Source organism: Macaca mulatta, chromosome 9 (genome assembly GCF_049350105.2).
Source record: "Macaca mulatta isolate MMU2019108-1 chromosome 9, T2T-MMU8v2.0, whole genome shotgun sequence".
Taxonomy (NCBI): domain Eukaryota; kingdom Metazoa; phylum Chordata; class Mammalia; order Primates; family Cercopithecidae; genus Macaca; species Macaca mulatta.
In genome coordinates, this window is record NC_133414.1 from 104,125,646 (window position 1) to 104,145,203 (window position 19,558).

General features: G+C 39.5%; 1 protein-coding gene and 2 long non-coding RNA genes across 18 annotated transcripts in view; 2 read left to right on the top strand and 1 right to left on the bottom strand.

Moving 5' to 3' along the window:
• LOC144331184 (uncharacterized) overlaps window positions 1–15,401 on the top strand; it is a 57,896-nt gene extending 42,495 nt beyond the window's left edge. Inside the window, exon 2 of the long non-coding RNA XR_013398145.1 lies at window positions 15,115–15,401. This is a non-coding gene — a long non-coding RNA (uncharacterized LOC144331184). The remainder of the gene's footprint in view (window positions 1–15,114) is intronic.
• Window positions 1–19,558, bottom strand: part of CPEB3 (cytoplasmic polyadenylation element binding protein 3) — a 242,984-nt gene that overhangs the window by 105,547 nt on the left and 117,879 nt on the right. For 4 of the 16 annotated variants that reach the window (XM_077946780.1, XM_077946776.1, XM_077946773.1 and 1 more), the window contains one exon: window positions 11,495–11,518. The exons of the other annotated variants lie outside the window; for them this stretch is intronic. In XM_077946780.1, coding sequence (XP_077802906.1) covers window positions 11,495–11,518 — 24 coding nt within the window. The remainder of the gene's footprint in view (window positions 1–11,494; window positions 11,519–19,558) is intronic. 16 annotated transcript variants of the gene reach the window in all.
• Window positions 16,478–18,797, top strand: LOC144331185 (uncharacterized). Its single transcript, XR_013398146.1, has 2 exons — window positions 16,478–18,204; window positions 18,603–18,797. It is a non-coding gene; the product is annotated as an uncharacterized LOC144331185 (long non-coding RNA).

Sequence of the window (19,558 nt, forward strand, 5' to 3'; positions counted from 1 at the left end):
AGGTGGATCACTTGATTCCAGGAGTTCAAGACCAGCCTGGGCAACATGGTGAACCCCGTCTCTACAAAAAATACAAAACTTAGCCGGGCATGGTCATGCATATCTGTAGTCCCAGCTACTGGGGAAGCTGAGGTGGGAGGATCACTTGAGTCCAGGAGGTAGAGGTTGCAGTGAGCTGAGACCGCACCACTGCACACCAGCCTGGGTGACACAGTGAGACCCCGTCTCAAAAAAAAAAAAAAAAATTGCCGGGCGTGTTGGCTCACGCTTGTAATCCCAGCACTTTGGGAGGCCGAGGCGGGCAGATCATGATGTCAGGAGATCAAGACCACGGTGAAATCCCGTCTCTACTAAAAATACAAAAAATTAGCCGAGCGTGGTGGTGGGCACCTGTAGTCCCAGTTACTCGGAGATGCTGAGGCAGGAGAATGGCGTGAACCCAGGAGGCGGAGCTTGCAGTGAGCCAAGATGGCGCCACTGCACTCCAGCCTGGGCACAGAGCGAGACTCTGTCTCAAAAAAACCAAAAACCAAAAAACAAAAAAAACCAACATTAACTTACGCCAGCATTACCCAGATGTTAAAGTAACCCTTCACTATACAAAACTCAGTGGAAAACACTTGAGGAAATATTCACCCATATTTCAGTGACACCGAACAAATAAGATACTTCCTTGCCAAAGAAATCACAGTCTGGTGGGGGAGACAGGCGAGTACATAAATAATTATAAAACAGATACGCTAAGAGAAGACTTTACCAAGTGACACAAGAGCACAATTTACTACCCTTCTGGAGATGGGCGGGGAGAGATTTTTAGAGTATTTTCACAGGAGGGCAATTTTGAGCAGAATCTTGTCAGAATGGGAATTTCTGAAGTAAAAGAACAAGAAGCCACAGAGCAAGTACTGTCAAAACAGCTCTTGATCTTTCCCTCCAAAATTGCTCCTTCTCTAGTAGTCCCTAAACTCTCAATAAAAATGCTGATTATCCACACTGGATTCAATCCAGAAACCTAGAAATCATCCTTGGCATCTCCCTTTCTCTTACACTCCATGTCAAATCCATCTCTTGAATTAGTCTGCCAATTCAAGCAGACTAAATAGTCTGTTTAGTCTACTGACTTTTACCTTGTACCCCACAATGCTTTCTCCACAAAACAGCCAAAGGTACCATTGTCAAACATTAATTTGAACATGTAAGCACACTCCTCATCCCATCCTCAAAAGCCCTCAATGATTTCCCATTACTTTTTGGATAAATTTTTAAAAAATTACTGTCAACTGCAAGGCCTCTGCACACCTCTTCTACATCACAGTTGCTGCCTCTCCCTCTTGCTCACTAACTGCCAATCACACAGACCTCTTTCGTATTTCCGATTATTCCTCCTTGCTGCAGGCCATGAGGACAATGTGTTCCCTCTACCTAAAACAAACATACCCTTTTCAACTCTCCAATTTTCTAATTAATTCCTACTAATTCTTCAGGTCTCAGCTGAAAAGTCTTCCTCAGGTCAAACTCTCCTAAGCCTTTAGATTAGGTTAGATTCCCTTTTCTATCCACACACAGCTCCCTGTACTTCTCCTTCCTAACACTTTCCCCAAGGACCATTATACCATTTGGATGCGTTTTTATTGAGTATCTCTTTCCCTAACCCTATTAAATTGAAAACTCTATTAGGATGGGACCAATTTAATCTTGTTCACCACTGTATCTTCCTGCCCTAATTAGGTCACATAAAAGGCACACCAAAAATGTTAAATATGAGGCAGCATCCAGGGAAGGAAAACAGTATGTGCAAAAGCATGTGGCTGCAAATCTATGATGAAACACAATACACAGGTGTGAGAATGACAGAGATGTAATCATGTCCTAGAAAACTGAGACCTTTCCTATTGCTTTTTTTTTTTTTTTTTTTTTTTTTTTTTTGAGACGGAGTCTCGCTCTATCGCCCAGGCTGGAGTGCAGTGGCGCAATCTTGGCTCACTGCAAGCTCCGCCTCCCGGGTTCACGCCATTCTCCTGCCTCAGCCTCCTGTGTAGCTGGGACTACAGGCGCCCACCACCACACCCAGCTAGTTTTTTTTTTTTTTTGTATTTTTAGTAGAGACGGGGTTTCACCGTGTTAGCCAGGATGGTCTCGATCTCCTGACCTCGTGATCCGCCCGTCTCGGCCTCCCAAAGTGCTGGGATTATAGGCGTGAGCCACCGTGCCTGGCCTCCTATTGCTTTTATTTGGTCAGGCATTAATGTTCTACATTACAAAATGGAAAAAATTATTTTCCCACTTTTTGAATTTAATATTTATTTGAATACTGTTTTTTTTGTTTTGTTGTTGTTGTTGTTGTTTTTTGAGACAGAGTCTCGCTCTGTCACCCAAGCTAGAGTGCAGTGGCACAATCTTGGCTCACTGCCACCTCTGCCTCCCAGGTTCAAAGGATTCTCCTGCCTCAGCCTCCCCAGTAGCTGGGATTATAGGCATGTGCCACCACACCCGGCTTATTTTTCTATTTTTAGTAGAGACAGGGTTTCGCCAAGTTGGCCAGACTGGTCTCGAACTCCTGACCTCAAGTGATCTGCCTGTCTCTGCCTCCCAAAGTGCTGGGATTACAGGTGTGAGCCACTGTGCCCAGCTCTAATAGTAGCTTTTTTTGAACTACACTAACTCCATAGAGACCATGATATTCTCACCCAATCGATCTTCTGTCCTGTCAGAATGACTTCTCTAAGATATCTATGACCATGTTAGTCCTCTAACCAAAATCCTACCATAACTTCTATTACTTCCACCAACATTTTGAACTTAGGGAGTGGGTGGATGAGGTGAGAGTCTGAAGAAATCTGTGACTGTCCAGATGAGACATGAGGAAGTCTTGAATCAGAGCAGTGAAAGAGAAGAAGCAGATGTGGAAGACATTCTGGCACAAAAAGAACTTTCTGCATGGTCAACATAACCACAGCTCAGAGTATTTTGGCAAAGAAAACAAAATCAAGAGTTGTAAAAATTTGGACAGTTTTATTAAGTGGTTATGGGTAATTAAGAAATTTCCCAAGGTTTTAAAACCAAACCTGTCTATTAGTATTGAGAGTACTAGAGACTTTAGCAATACAATAAAGTTGCCCTTGGAAATGAAACTGCTAAGAACTAACGCATAAATGATATTTCTCTAAGTGTGGGTAATAATTAAGAATATAGGTATGAGAGCCCAATCGCTAGATCTACTAATCTGAATCTGTAGGGGTCAGGCTTGAAAATCTGAATTCACACAAATTTCCCCAGTGATTCCTATGCTCAAGTTTAAGAATCACTGAGGTGGAGATTATTTGTCTGCTACAGGCAGCCATTGAAAGAGATATTTTGTGTGAAGTATATGCAGCCCTGGGAAATATCCAAGTTCAATCAAGTTAAGGAAAGTATATTCTCAACACTGGAATGTAAAATCTATAACCTACTCATCCTTACTGTAACGTGACTGCCTGAAGTGTTGGCAGAACAAGAAGTCTGCAGAAAGGATTTAAAAGACAGAATTGTAGAGTAAGAGCTTGTAGTGTTTACCCAGTGCAGACCAACAGGAGATACGATAACTTTATCATACTATGTAGGCTTATTCCTCCAGGGGACAGAATGGTTCACCTGGTATTTCCAGAGCTTGAAAATAATCTATTTCCCTCTGCTCGCGCTCTCTCTCATTTTTTTTTTTTAAATATAGAGATGGGGTCTCACTAGGTTGCCCAGGTTGGTCTTGAATCCTGGGCTCTAGTGATCTTCCTGCCTGGGCCTCCCAAAGTGCTGGGATCACAGGCATGAGCCACCGCTTCTGGCCCCTATGCTCTTATTATAAGCTCTTGAAGGACTATTGTTAAATTCAGGACTCTGCTATTGTGAAGGGGTGATTCTTGAGCTTGTAGACAGTCAGTTACTGAAATTTTATTTCTATATACATCCAGCTCATGAGAAAACAGTGGTATTCTGATTTGTCCAGTAATCCCTTGTGAGGATGGTATTCATGCATTCATTTGATTGGCATAAATCCATCTCCAAAACAAATCATCCCTGAGAAGTCGGGAAAATTTTAGTTCCTGGACATGTGTTACTAGAAACTGAAAATTTAAGAGGCTGCACCTAAATAGTGCCCCAAGAGGAGTCTTGCTTCACTAACTAGCATCTCTCTGACATATTTCTTTTTTTTAAGGAAAACATTTCCAATACCAAAATGTGTTAAGCAAGCCACATTACTTATCAAAAATTATATTTCTATGTGAGGAGAATATAAACCTGCTTTAGAACACCATGATACTGCCACATAAAATATGTATATTCAATATTTCAATAAAAGCAGGAGAAAGGTTTCTCAAATGCTGCAAGTTGGCCATTTGGCTTTCCACCAATGGTCTGGTTCTCTGATATCTATTTCAATTACTATCTACAATTAGTTTTTGGTCCAGTAATTGGACAAATCATCTCTGAATGTGGAGATGGCTTAAAACCAAACGAGCTTGTAGGAAAAGTGCCAAATAGAAGACTTGCAAAGCATTAGTTAAGCATGGAAGGCTTGTCCAAGATAATTCCTCCCCAGAAGGTTCCCTTTCCTTCAGCAAATGATGGAAAAACAAAAGTCTATTGGCCAAACTATGCTGTCAAAGCTGCTAGGACCTCACCTCTGAGCTCCCACCAAGGCCTCTGCCATCACTCCAGCAGCTCCAGGGTACCTCTGGCCCAGCACTTCTATTCCAAGCCTGACTCTTTTCATTTTAGTCTTGCAAGTAGCTCAGAAATCAGTCACTTTGGGGGTTTAAGAAAAAGGAATTATGAGGCATAACTCCCTCATAAAATACATATATATTCCCTAGAAGTCAAGATAGTTTCCAGCCTAGTGTCCAGTATGTGATTTTGAACAAAAAACATTTCACTTATGGTCTCATTTGCATAATGAGAGAGTTTAACTAGATGACAGGCTTTCAGATTCCCTGCAGACAGGAGAATCCCTTTTATTACACAGAAATCTTACATAAATATAGATTTACTTCATATTAATATCTGGTATTTCTTAGGCATCACAAACTTAATGTGTTTACAAGTGAACTTTTGACATCTACCTTAAACTTATTCTCTCCCAGTCCCATTTCAATATGTGGCATTACAATTAACCCAATCACTCAAGCCAGAATCTCAAAATCATTTCTGAGTTTTCCTTCTTATTTACTCTCCAAGGTTAATTCAGCAACCTGACACCATCTGTTAAATGCCACTGTTGATCCCATTCTCCAAGATACATCTTTAATTTGTTCACTTCTCTCCAACTCCACGGCCATCACCCTATCCTAACTATCCTCATCTCATGCTTAATATCGCCTCCTAACCAGGCAACCCACTTCTCTTTCCACTCCACTCCAAACAGCAACCAGATGTGCTCTTTTAAAAAACATAAATCCAATCATTTGACCTTGCTTTAAAGCTTCAAAGATTTCCTCTTGTACTTGGACCAAGTTCAAAATCCTTACCAGGAGCTAATGTCCAGCAAGATCAGATTCTCTTTCCTTCCTCCAAACTCATCTTAAGACATACTCCTCCATCACCTACCAAGTATCAGCCATTCTAGGCTTCCTCAAAGTAAGCCCTTTCTTGCCTGAAGCCTTTTTTTTTTTTTAAAGAAACATGACTTTTTCAAAATATAATTCTCATATTATACAATTGATCCATTTAATCCAAATTGATCCATTTAATCCATTAGCAGTCCCTCTTCGTTTTCCCCCAATCTCTCAGCCCTAGGCGACCACTAATCCCCGTTTTGTCTCAATACATCTGTCTATTCTGGACACTTCATATAAACGGTATCACACAAATATGTGACTTTTGAGATTGGCTTCTTTCACTTAGTGTAATGTTTTCGAGGTTTATGTTGTAGCATGTATCTGTACTTTGCCTCAAGCCTTTTACAAATGCAGTTCCTTCCACCTTCCCCTTTTAAACTAGCTATCTGTCTCATAATACCTGAAATTCCCTTTAAAATATTCCTGGGGAGAAAGGGAAGAGAATACATGAAACAAAACTGGCAAAAATGCTGATAACAATTGAAGCTGATGATGGATATATTGGTGGTCATTAAAGTATTCTATATTTGTATATATTTGAAAATTTCCTTAATAAAAAAAAAAGTTTTAGATAGCTGTCCCTCCATCCTTTCAGTTTGTTTAAATATCACCTCTTCAGAGGTGACCTCCCTACCTTGGAGGGACTCCCCTATTCTTTTCTGCCTAGTATTTATCACGACTGTTAAGAATAAAAATATTAGTTTCACTTATTTATTGTCTCTCTCCCTACTAGAGTGACCATTAAGCAATGTCAGAGACCACATCTGGAGTCTAGTACAATACAGGTATGAAAACACTTAATGAGCAAAATTTGGGTGTAAGGCCCAGAAAATCCCTCCTTCAGTCTTTCTTTTGGTCCCTCCCAGATTAACTTCCCATAAAAGTGAAAAACTAGTCATCTTCCCCTCACTATTGTCTGTGCTCAAATTTTCCTATTACTATGAGCAGTAACATTTTCAGATATTATAACCATGAACATTCAGAAAATTCTCCGATTCATGTCCATGTTTTATTCTAGAATCATCCATACCCTTAAACAAGCAAGCTCATACAACTGGATTTGAATTAGCAGGATGGTATGCTTCTAGCATGGTCTCACTGGAATAGCTGATCTCTCTTCCCTTAAGCAGGCTTTTGACAGAAATACTCAACTTCAACTCAGCACACAAGTTTGTCTGATTGGATTTTAGAACTTTTGTTATCAATTAAGTAACCAATTAATATCAATATATTTTTATGAACTAAATATATGCAGGAGTACATTTATAGCAGTAACTCTAATCATTCTTTGTATTTTTCCATTTGCATTGTTTAAAGGACCTTTTATATTCTCCTTACTGATCTATAACTAGGAAATTCTGTTAAACATCAAAAATACTGGCATGAGCCAGGTATGGTGGCTCACGCCTATAATCCGAGCACTTTGGGAGGCTGGGGTGGGCAGATCCCCTGGGGTCAGGAGTTTGAGACCAGCCTGGCCAACAAGGAGAAATCCCATCTCTACTAAAAATACAAAAACTAGCCGGGCATGGTGGTGCGTGCCTGTAATCCCAGCTACTCTGGGGGGCTGAGGCAGAAGAATTGCTTGAACTTAGGAAAGTGGAGGTTGCAGTGAGCCGAGATTGCGCCACTGTACTCAAGCCTGGGCAATGAAGCGAGACTCCATCTCAAAAAGCAAAAAACAAAAACAAAAATACTGGCATAGCCAACATGTCTACTTATGGACAAGAGTGTCACGGAGACCATAAAAACTCATACTCATGTAAATGAAAAGCACAATATAAATATGTAGGCAAAAATCTTAAATGACACTACCTGGTAGACTAGTTGTATTTTCTCATTTGCATTGTTAAAAGGACCTTTCATATTCTCCTTACTGCTCTATAACTAGGAAATTCTGTTAAACATCAAAAATACTGGCATAGCCAACATGTCCACTTATGGACAAGAGTTTCATGGAGACCATAAAAATTCATTCTCATGTGAAATGAAAAGCACAGCATATATTAAATGTGTAGGCAAAAGTCTTAAGTGACACTACCTGGTAGACTAGTTTCTAACAGCGGTTGCAGTTGTATAGGAAGACACATATTAAAGCTTATCAAAGGCAGAATACTACCAAAGAAAAATGGTAAGATTCTTTGGTGTGATTCTTATTCCACAAATGAAATCAAGGTTTGTCTACTGGAACAAAATAAAAATAGATATAAATTGGGTATTTTTAAACTATACATAACTGATATTTATTTTCAAATCTTATTCTTTTACATATAATTCTTCTCATTTCTCATTATTACTGCTTCAACTACATTACTAGAAGCACTTGGTTTGCTAAGAGTCCACCTTCAATGCCCCCATCCAAGCCTTGAGCTGATGTTCAAGTTATCTCCTGCTTTCATTACTTTATCATAAAACCCTCTTTCTAAAGCCTGACAATATCTGTGTCCAGGAGTTTCACCTTCTGTTTCAAAAACATTCATTAAGGCAGCATAGATCGTCTTACTACCAGCTTCTCCTCTCCAGCTGGCCCCACAGCATACACTCAGAGATATGTACTCTAAGCATCTGGTCATGGCAATCTCATCTTTAAGCTTTCTTCTAAGGAGAAATACATACTAGAATGTCTTGCTTCCCATTCCTATTCCATTGTCCAAATAGGTCCTGAAATACTACTTATCCCAGGAAACTTTTCACACTTATCAGGAGAGGTGTAAAAGTTCACTGGCCAATAGAACTCAAAACTTTCACATACATTACATTCCCTTTTTTTCTGTTCCTAGAAAATTTACCAACATGGCCAGGTGCGGTGGCTCATGTCTGTAGTCCCAGCATGTTAGGAGACGTGCGGATGGCTTGAGGCCAGGAGTTCAGGACCAGCCTAGCCAATATGGTGAAACCCCATGTCTACTAAAAATACAAAAATTAGCCAGGTATGGTGGTGCAAGCTTGTAGTCCCAGCTCCTTGGGAGGCTGAGGCAGGAGAATCGCTTGAACCCATTAGGCGGAGGTTGCAGTGAGCCAAGATTATGCCACTGCACTCCAGCCTGGGCAACAAAGTGAGACTCTGTCTCAAAAAAAGAAAAAAATTTACCAATGTGTTTATGTAACACGTAGAAAATGAGCTATAGCTCCAGTTCTATTCCTAATCATAGGTAGAGGGAAGTAACGTACATCAGCAAGCTTAATTTTTATGCTTTTTGGGCAAGTCTAAATGTTAATTAGAGGAAAGGGATCAAAAATTAATTTAATCCCTGATCACATGAAAAAATAAGCATGAGGACGTGTGCCAATTCCTCAGAAGTATATTATGCAGAGTTGGCTCAAATGAATACATTTCAGAGAATGAGCGTTCTAGATATGAGATCTAGACATACTTCATCCCATATGGTTATATCATTACATTTAAGGAAGATGACTTCTTTTTCAGCTTTGGAAATGAAATACTTATTGAAAACATGGACAAAACATTTTCTGTCCATTCTTTTTTATTACAGAAAGCCAACATTCAGTCTTTTAGCATTTGTGCTTCTCTCTTTCTCTCTCTCATCATTCTCTTCTTCATCTATACCTATCAAACTGCAGACCAAGAGCAGGGACCAAGTCATTCTAGGAAATATTTAGTATAGCACCTCATACTAAGAAGACAGTGACTTCTGAGAACAAGAAAATCAACCTCACAAATAGATAGGGAGAAAGTAAAATGAAAAAAGGATGAGTATTTTTTTCAGAAGCTTAGAAACTATAGGTGACTTTATATTCTTGATGTATAGTATTAATATGCTATTATTTATAAAAATAAAATAATTTTTAAAAAATATGATGCCAAACTCTGCTCTGCATAAATGTAGGGTGTTATTTCAAAATAATCCTTATCAATAAGCACTTAATAAGTGCTAACTATACATACGGCCCAGTGTTAGGCACTAAAGACAACTATCCTCAAAGAACTTATCCCAGTTGAAGAATCAGGGCATACAGAAAAGGCAGGAAAAATGCAAGACAACAGAATCAGAGGAAAACACGGTCTGTAAGAAACTGGGGAAGGCTTCCTGGAAAGGGTTAGGTTTGAACTAGTAAAATAAGGATAGTCCTTAGATACATAGATGAGAGGAAGGGTGACCTGTATGGCCAGACAGTGGGAAAGCAAATAGATTGGTCAGGGGAAGATGAGGTGAGAAAAATGAAGATAATGACGTTGGTAAAAGAGGCAGAAGCCAGATCATGGGGACCCTGAATTGACAATGGGGTTGACATAGACAAAGTGGTGTTTCAGAAAGATGAAGCTGTAGAAATGGAACAGGAGAAACAAAAATAGCAGAAATGAGAAGGACAAAACCTGAGAAAACGAGAGGGAAAAACTTGAAAAGATCTGGTGACTGATTAGCACGTGAGAAGAGGAAAAGTCAGTCCCTGCTGTCTATTCTCCAGATGGTGTCTATTTTCTATATAAAATAGTGCATTTCCTTTTTTTCCTGACAGCGATCATTTTTCTAGCAACATGAAACAAATATGGTACAAAATATGTCTTAATAACATTATTTCTAGGCTTTAACTTTTTTAAATTTAAAAAGAAGGCAATAAAATTTAATGATATTTATTTCCATGGATAGAAAATAATCATTTACACAAATGTTTTTCCACATGATGATGAAAAGCAAAAGGACTGTATGATCCACTGTACATACATATTAGCTTCTGCCAATAGTCACTCATTCAACAAATATTTGCTGCGAAAGAAATGATAAAAGTACTGTTTGGATAAGCATAGGCAGAAAATATTTGTAATATTTTTTTAAATAGCATAATAAAATACTCTGAATTTAGCATCATTATCTTCTCTTCATGACTCAACTACAAAGTCAGAGACAGCCTGATGAATGGTAAACATTAGCAAATAAAGAGCCAAAAGACACAGATTGTGATCTTGACTCTGGCTTTAACTTGGTCACACAGCAAGTCAATTACTACTTCTCCTTCAGCTTCTGCAAATGAGCACCAAAGTAACTTACATTTCTGGAATACTTTTAATTTACATGGATAGCTTTTCATTTCCCTTTTTTTTTTTTTAAACTAGAACTTTACTAATACTCTGAAGTAGGACAAGACTGGTTTTATTACCTCATAATTTACAGATAAGCATACCAAATCTAAATGATAAGTCAGTGATTACAACCTACGTGTCTGACCCTAAGTCCCATATGCTTTCTACTACATCCGGCTTCTCCTAGCTACTTCGTAAAATTATTTGAAAAAACTACAGATATAGGAAATGCTTTAGAACAGTTACAGCATTACACAAATGAAAGTCATATTGCTTCGTTTGGGTATAACCAGGAGAGAATGCAGGTTTTATGGGGACCAAAGCCTATTTTGGGGTCCCTCTTTAAGAAAAAGAACACAAAAATTAGGTAGACTTTGGAAGGAGTCTAAGCAAGTGAGAGGCCCTGAAACTTAAGCTTCATTTACCTCCGGGGTAAATCTGACTCTGAATATAACAGAAAAAAATTCACCAGCCAACCTAATAAGATCAAAAATTGCCCTCCAAAACCAAGTTCTGCCTTCCAAGTTGTATGAAAAGAACACAATGAATACAGGGCAGAAAAATACATACGCTTGGCCTTTATTTCCTCATGTTTATTCACAATAAGCTATATAACAAAAAACTTTAAGGAGAAATAGTCTTTGCTATATCTTTTTTATAATTAAAAGAACAAATTACCGACTAACAACAAAAAGTAATTTTAATGAAAGTGATAAATTATTTTGCTAAAATAAGATAAACATCACACCATATAATAATTATTGTTTTACACACACACAGGTATAAATACACACACACATAAACACACTCATATTTACTCACAATTTGGCAAGCAAAAGATCTCATTTAAAAAAAAAAAATTTACCTCGTCTCCGCCCATAGCTCCTGGCTGCATGTAAACATAGAAGAAAACCATGGGTATTTGTATCAAAATGGTGAATTTAGAAATTAAAAAAAAATTCACACAAAGCTTTTCTATGTATTCTTGGAATTATTTAATTGATATGAAGATACTGTTCAACTTGACTGCAAACACTATATTTTTTTAAAAAAAACCTTTATGAAGTACAAGCTAAATCACAATCTTAAAAAGAAATTTAACTGGATGTGGCAGCCACTGGAACAGATACAATGGATGTTTCAGAAGTCTTATGAGGGTTTATATTGGAGCCTATTATGTATATCAGACATAGAGTACTTTAAAAAACTGATTTGTAAATCTTCATTTGTACTTTATCTTACCACCAGATAAGAAAAAATTATTCATTCTAAATAACTAAAAACTGTACCATGCAGTGGTCACTCTGAATTTCTTACTACACACACATTCCCCCTAAACACACACACACACACACACTCTCTCTCTCTCTTCATAGATTCCCCTGAAAAATGTACAGAAATTTCATACAACCAGCTGTTACTTTACAGAATGTGTTTCTGTACAATTCTCAGTAAAGTTTATCTTACTCTCTCCATTTACTTTCCACTCAGTATTACAGATGGGGGAATGTAATATCTTTTTGATCTACAAAACAAACTGCAGAAGTAAAATGAGATTAAGGCACTGGGTCCACCTCAGGCCATGCTTAATAATACAGTGCTTTAAAGGTTTTCTTCCTCTTTAAAACTCCAGCCCTATAGAATGTATTGTTATAGTGTTTAATAGAGCTAGACTATGGTGTCATGTATCGCTAAAAATCCTGTCACGTAAAATGATTTTCAGAGTGGAAAGTTTCTCAAATTTGAAACCTCAGGCTCCATTTTTTTTTTTTTTTTTTTTTTTTTTTTTTTTTTTTGAGATGGAGTCTTGCTCATCACCCAGGTTGGAGTGCAGTGGTGCAATCTCGGCTCACAGCAAGCTCTGCCTCCCAGGTTCACGCCATTCTCTTGTCTCAGCCTCCCAAGTAGCTGGGACTACAGGCGCCCACCACCATGCCTGGCTAATTTTTTGTATTTCGATCTCCTGACCTAGTGATCTGCCCATCTCGGCCTCCCAAAGTCCTGGGATGACAGGCGTGAGCCACCACGCCCGGCCAGGTTCTGTTTTTTAAAACGATTTAGAGGTTAATCCATTTCTTAAAAGCATAACAGACTGGGTGTAGTGGCTCACACCTGTAATCCCAGCACTTTGGGAGGTAAAGGCAGGAGGATCATTTGAGGTCAGAAGTTTTAGACCAGCCTGGCAAACATGGTGAAACCTCATCTCTACTAAAAATACAAAAAATTAGCTGGGCATGGTAGCGTATGCCTGTAATTCCAGCTATTCAGGAGGCTGAGACAGAAGAATCGCTTCAACCTGGGAGGTAGGGGTTGCAGTGAGCTGAGATCACGCCACTGCACTCCAGCCTGGGCGACAGAGCAAGACTGTCTCAAAATAAATAAATAAAAATAAATAAGTAAATAAATAAAAGTGTAAAATGTCACACAACTAGCTTATACTGAAGAAGGAAGATACTTTGGGGTTATATTTACAGTGTATTATATTAAGCATTAAAGAAAACTATTTCTGACCGGGCCCAGTGGTTCACATTTGTAATCCCAGCACTTTGGGAGGCCAAGGTGGGCAGATCACCTGAGGTCAGGAGTTTGAGAACAGCCTGGCCAACATGGTGAAACCCCATCTCTCTAAAAATACAAAAATTAGTCAGGCGTGATGGCGGGTGCCTGTAGTCGCAGCTACTCAAGAGACTGAGGCAGGAGAATTGCTTGAACCCGGGAGGTGGAGGTTGCAGTGAGCCAAGATCACGCCTCTGCACTCCAGTCTGGGTGACAGAGCAAGACTCCGTCTCAAAAAAAAAAAAAAAAAAAAAGAGGCCAGGCGCAGTGGCTCACACCTGTAACCCTAGCACTTTGGGAGGCTGAGGCAGGCAGATCACAAGGTCAGAAGATCGAGATCATCCTGGCTAACACAGTGAAACTCCGTCTCTACTAAAAATACAAAAAAATTAGCCAGGCGTGGTGGTGGGCGCTTGTAGTCCCAGCTACTCGGGAGGCTGAGGCAGGAGAATGGAGTGAACCCGGGAGGCGGAGTTTGCAGTGAGCCGAGATCGTGCCACTGCTCTCCAGCCTGGGCAACAGAGCAAGACTCTGTCTCGAAAAACCAAAAATTAAAGAAAAGAAAAGAAAACTATTTATTCCATAGGAAAATAATTCAGACTTTTCAGCCAGAGAGTTGAAATACCACTAAGTCAATCTCATCTTCTACTACTTTCCACTTTTCCTCAGGTATCAGACATGCCCTCACTCCACACCTTTAACTTCTTCACTTTCCCACTACTCAAATATTAGAAAGGATTATCCAGCTCAAGCTCTATTTTTTTTCCTTGATTCCTTCTGTACTACAACCCTCAACAAAAAAAAAAATCTTTTTTTTTTTTTTTTTCTGAGATGGAGTCTCACTTGCTCTGTCACTCAGGCTGGAGTGCAATGGCACAATCTTGGCTCATTGCAACCTCTACCTCCCAGGGTCAAGCGATTCTCCTGCCTCAGCCTCCCAAGTAACTGGAATTACAGATGCCTATCACCATGCCCGGCTAATTTTTGTATTTTTAGTAGAGATGGGGTTTTACCATGTTGGCCAGGATGGTTTTGAATTCCTGACATCAAGTGATCCCCACCTCGGCCTCCCAAAGTGCTGGGATTACAGGGGTGAGCCACTCTGCCCAGCTGAAAAAAATCTCTCCTGAATTTACATAGCTTTTACTGTTTACATAATTTACAAAAGGGGGGTGCATTCCAAAAACAATTTAAGGGACTTTTATACTGTTTATTATTTGCAACCTAGAATTCCTCTTCTTACAAAAAGTATAATAAATGGTAGGTAGCTTCCTAGCTTGACCCTTCCCCCAAATTTGCTTCATCCACAATTATATGGATGAATATAACACTTAAAAGATGAAATAAATTTTGACATCCTATCACTTGTCTCTTTGTCCCTTCTTCCCATCCCAAAGGATGTTATGCTGCCTGACATCCCAATGAAAAATCTCTATTGAGAAAGGAAATACTCCACATTTTAAAACTACTTATTTCTCTCCCAAACAACAAAATCATTTTTTTCCTATTATATCTGATTTCTGGCTAGATACCCAATGAAAACAAATCTGACTGCAATACTAAGGTAAAAATTACTCATCGGACATTAACACCCATAAAGGATAAATGAGATTGTTGTTCACACAAGTCTTCAACCACTAAACATCCAAGTAATATAGATGAAGTTAATAGATCTAGACAGGCTTAGGGGTGGAGGGCAGCATGTTGAATTTGGGAGAGAGGAAGAATTACAAAAGACCTACCTGGGAGTTTTGTTGGTTTGTTTTTTTGAGACAGGGTCTCACTCTGGCACAAACGCTGGAGTGCAGTGGCAAGATCTCTGCTCACTACAACCTCCACCTCACAGGCTCAAGCCATTCTCCCACCTCAGCCTCCCAAGCAGCTGGGACCACTACCCCTAGCTAATTTCTGTGTCTTTTGTAGAGACAGGGTTTCACCATATCACCCAAGCTGGTCTCCTGGACTTCAAGGGATCCACCCACCTTGGCCTCCCAAAGTGCTGGGACTAATTGGTTCATGATGGTTGGGAACTCTGATATCAGAGAGACAGGATGGCATATGGAATAGGTAGTCAATATCAGGTAGTGATCTATCTGAGATGCTTAGATTTTTTTTGTTTCGTTTTGTTTTGTTTTGTTTTGTTTTGTTTTGTTTTTTTGAGACGGAGTTTTGCCCTTGTTGCCCAGGCTGGAGTGCAATGGCATGATCTCGGCTCACTGCAACCTCTGCCTCCCGGATTCAACTGATTCTCCTGCCTCAGCCTCTCGAGTAGCTGGGATTACAGGTGCCTGCCACCTTGCCCAGCTAATTTTTTGTAATTTTAGTAGAGACACGGTTTCATCATATTGGCCAGGCTGGTCTCGAACTCCTGACCTCAGGTGATCCACCCTCCTTGGCCTCCCAAAGTATTGGGATTACAGGCATGAGCCACCACACCCAGTGGCTTAGATTTGTTTTTATCATTCATTGTGGAATTTATTATGTACTGCCTTGGTCCTGTTACAGTGATTATCATAGCAGCTAATGAGTGCTTCCTATGTGCTGGGAACAGTTCAAAATGCTTCACATGTATCACCCAGGCTGGAGTGCAGTGGCATGATCTTGGTTCACTGCAACCTCAACCTCCACAGTTCAAGAGATTCTTCTGCCTCAGCCCCCTGAGTAACTGGGACTACAGGCATGCACCACCATGCCGGCTAATTTTTGTATTTTTAGTGGAGACGGGATTTCACCATATTGGCCAGGCTGGTCTTGAACTCCTGACCTTGTGATCCACCCGCCTTGGCCTCCCAAAGTGCTAGGATTACAGGCGTGAGCCACCGCGCCTGGTTGACTCCACATTTTTAAAAAGAGAGTAATGTGACTTATTTCATTTTTCTAATATCCTATCTATGCTAAGATGAATTTATACCAGATATAACAAGACAATATTCTTTCAAAGGTCCATCTACTCCCTCTAAGAACTTTAATTCTCAGTTATCAACTTTTTTTTTTTTTTTTTTTTTTGAGACCGAGTCTTGCTCTGTTGCCCAAGCTAGAGTGCAGTGGCACGTTCTCGGCTCACTGCAAGCTCCGCCTCCAGGTTCACGCCATTCTCCTGCCTCAGCTTCCTGAGTAGCTAGGACTACAGGCGCCCGCCACCTCGCCCAGCTAATTTTTTGTATCTTTTAGTAGAGACGGGGTTTCGCCATGTTAGCCAGGATGGGCTTGATCTCCTGACCTCGTGATCCGCCCGTCTTGGCCTCCCAAAGTGCTGGGATTACAGGCGTGAGCCACCGCGCCCGGCCAATTATCATCTATTACCAGTCTTACAGATAGAATTCTTTTTTCTTTAAGACATAGAATTCTTTTACTGTTTCATATATATTAAGCAATTTAGAGCCCATACAAATTACCTATAATTTTTATAAATCAGAGTAGTATTACCCTTGGCTAGAGATAGTAACCAGAGAGGAGCCTAAGGGTGTAGTTTGGAGTGTTAGTAATGTTTTGGTCTTGATCCAGGTACGAGCTACACGGGTACGCTGAATTTGTGGTACTACATTGAGCAATATATTAAACCTATGTATTTATGATTTGTGTACTGTTTGTATTTGAATAGTTAAAAATGAAACATTACAAATATTTTAATTAGTTCACTGGTTATAAAAATAGTACAGAAAATCCACAGTGCTAATATTTTTGTAGCTTTTAAATCATAAACCTGAATAATTAAAAATTGAAAAAAATACTTATTTCCAATCCATCAGAATAAAAATTAAAAGGTACATGTATTTTACAGGTGGAAATATAAGAATTATTCCAAAAGTGGATTTGTATGGTCAGTGACAAGTACTCTGTGAACAGCACTCTCATGTTAACGGCATGGTACTTTGCTGGGCATATGAGGCAACACTAAAATAGATCATCTGTTATTCCTTATGACTTGGCCTGCACTAAGTTTTAATGGTTGCATTCTTATAAATGTGACTTCCCAAGGGAAGGGCATGTTATGCTCTACTCTTTTGTTTTTTTTAAGACTTTGTATTTTTAGAGCCTTTTTAGGTTCACAGCAAAATTGAGAGGAAGGCCCAGAGATTTCGTGTATGCTCCCTAGTCCCACACTTGCATAGCTTCCCCAATTATCAACATCCCCTACCATAGTACCTTTGTTAAAACTGATGAACCTATTCTGACACATCATAATCATCCAAAGTCTACAGTTTACATTAGGGTTCACTCTTGGTGTACATTCCATGGGTTTTGATGAATGTGTAACATGTATCCACTGTTACAGTATCATATAGAACAGTTTCACTGGCTTAAAAATCCTCTGTGCTCGGCCAGGTGCAGTGGCTCACACCTGTAATCCCAGCACTTTGGGAAGCCAAGGCGGGCGGATCACCTAAGGTCAGGAGTTTGAGACCAGCCTGGGCAACAAGGTGAAACCCCATCTCTACTAAAACTACAAAAATAGCCGGGCATGGTGGCGCATGTCTGTAATCCAGGAGGCTGAGGCAGGAGAATCTCTTGAACCTGAGAGGCGGAGGATGCAGTGAGCTGAGATTGAGCCATTGCACCCCAGACTGGGCAACAAGAGTAAATCTTCATCTCACCAAAAAAAAAAAAAAAAAGGAAAAAAAATTCCCCTGTGCTCCATCTATTCATCCCTCCCTCCCCGTTAACCTCTGGCAGCCACTGATCTTTTTACCATCTTCATAGTTTTGTCTTTTCCAGAATGTCATATAGTTGGAATCATATGAAACCTTTTCAGATTGTCTTCTTTTACTTAGTAATATGCATTTAAGGTTCCTTCATGTTTTTTCATGGCTTCATAGCTCATTTGTTTACAGTGCTGAATAACATTCCATTATCTGGATGTACCACAGCTTATTTACATCTTGGTTGCTTCCAATTTTTGGCAATTATTAATAAAACTGCTCTGAACATCCATGTGCAGGTTTTTATGTGGATATATATTTTCAACTTCTTTGGGTAAATACCAAGAAGTGCAACTGCTGGACTGTATGGTAAGAATATGTTTAATTTTGTAAGAAATTGCCAAACTGCTGATATGGGGTTTAAATCTAAACGAACTCTTCTGTTACATGGATTCCTCTGAATGTGAGGAAGTCTCTCTAAGCAAGGTAATATCACATACAGATTCCATGATGCTGGCTCGAAAAATGAGAAAGAGCAAGAAAAAAAGAAAAAGGGAAGGGAGAGAGGGAGGAAGGGACAGAGGTGTAGGTAGGCAGGTAGAGATAGATAGATATTCCCTCGATTGTGGATCAATGCAGCACACAACATTTTCAAAACAGGCAGAGCCCCTGGAATGCTGTGCCTGATGAAAAAGGAAGGAAGATTCAAAGAATTTAGTAAAACATTTTATTAATTGGCATGGAAGTTTTTGTCAAAACTATTAAAAGTGACTGTAGGAGACGCTAGGCACGGTGGCTCATGCCTGTAATCCCAGCACTTTGGGAGGCCGAGGCAGGCAGATCATCTGAGGTCGGGAGTTTGAGACCAGCCTGACCAACATGGAGAAACCCTGTCTCTACTAAAAATACAAAATTAGCCGGGCATGGTGGCACATGCCTGTAATCCCAGCTACTGGGGAGGCTGAGGCAGGAGAATCGCTTGAACCCGGGAGGCAGAGGTTGCATTGAGCCAAGATCACAACATTGCACCCCAGCCTGGGCAATAAGAGCAAAAAAAAATTACTTTCCTTGTGATAAAATCAGTTTTTAAGAAACACCTTGCAACTTATTTTTTGAATCACAAAAAATGATTTTTTTGATTCAAAAATGATTTTTTGAATCATTTCAGTAGGCATCATAAAACTATTCAAACATCTAATGTTCCCTTTCAGCTTGCCTTGGAGTATTAGTCATAGAAAAAATTTCACTTAATATGGGTTAAGATCTTAAAGTTTGAATCAAAATGTCCCCCTTTCCCTCATTAGACTATAAATTCTTACACAGCAGGAGCGCTGGGGTTTGTCTCTAAATGCTCCTCCTATATCTTTGTCTTACAATGGCAGATAAGACACTTTTAACCCAATGTTTGATGTTTGATAGCATTTCTCAAACTAGGCAAGTTATAATTGAAAATATCAATTTCTCCATGAACAACATGAAAGTGGCAGGTAAAAAAGATGCTTGAAGGGGAAGGATATATATTCATCTGCTACATTCACATTAAGTATTTGTTTTATTTTTGTTTTTGTTTTGTACATATTAAGCATTTGGATGTCTTAAAAATTCTTCCTTCCCTTCTCTTTCACTCTTAGAAAAATCTTCTTTCCATTGTATTTGCAAACCTAAAAACTAATACTAATGACTGATAAGCAAAATACTAGCATTACTGGGGTATTTTATAAAGGAGAATGACT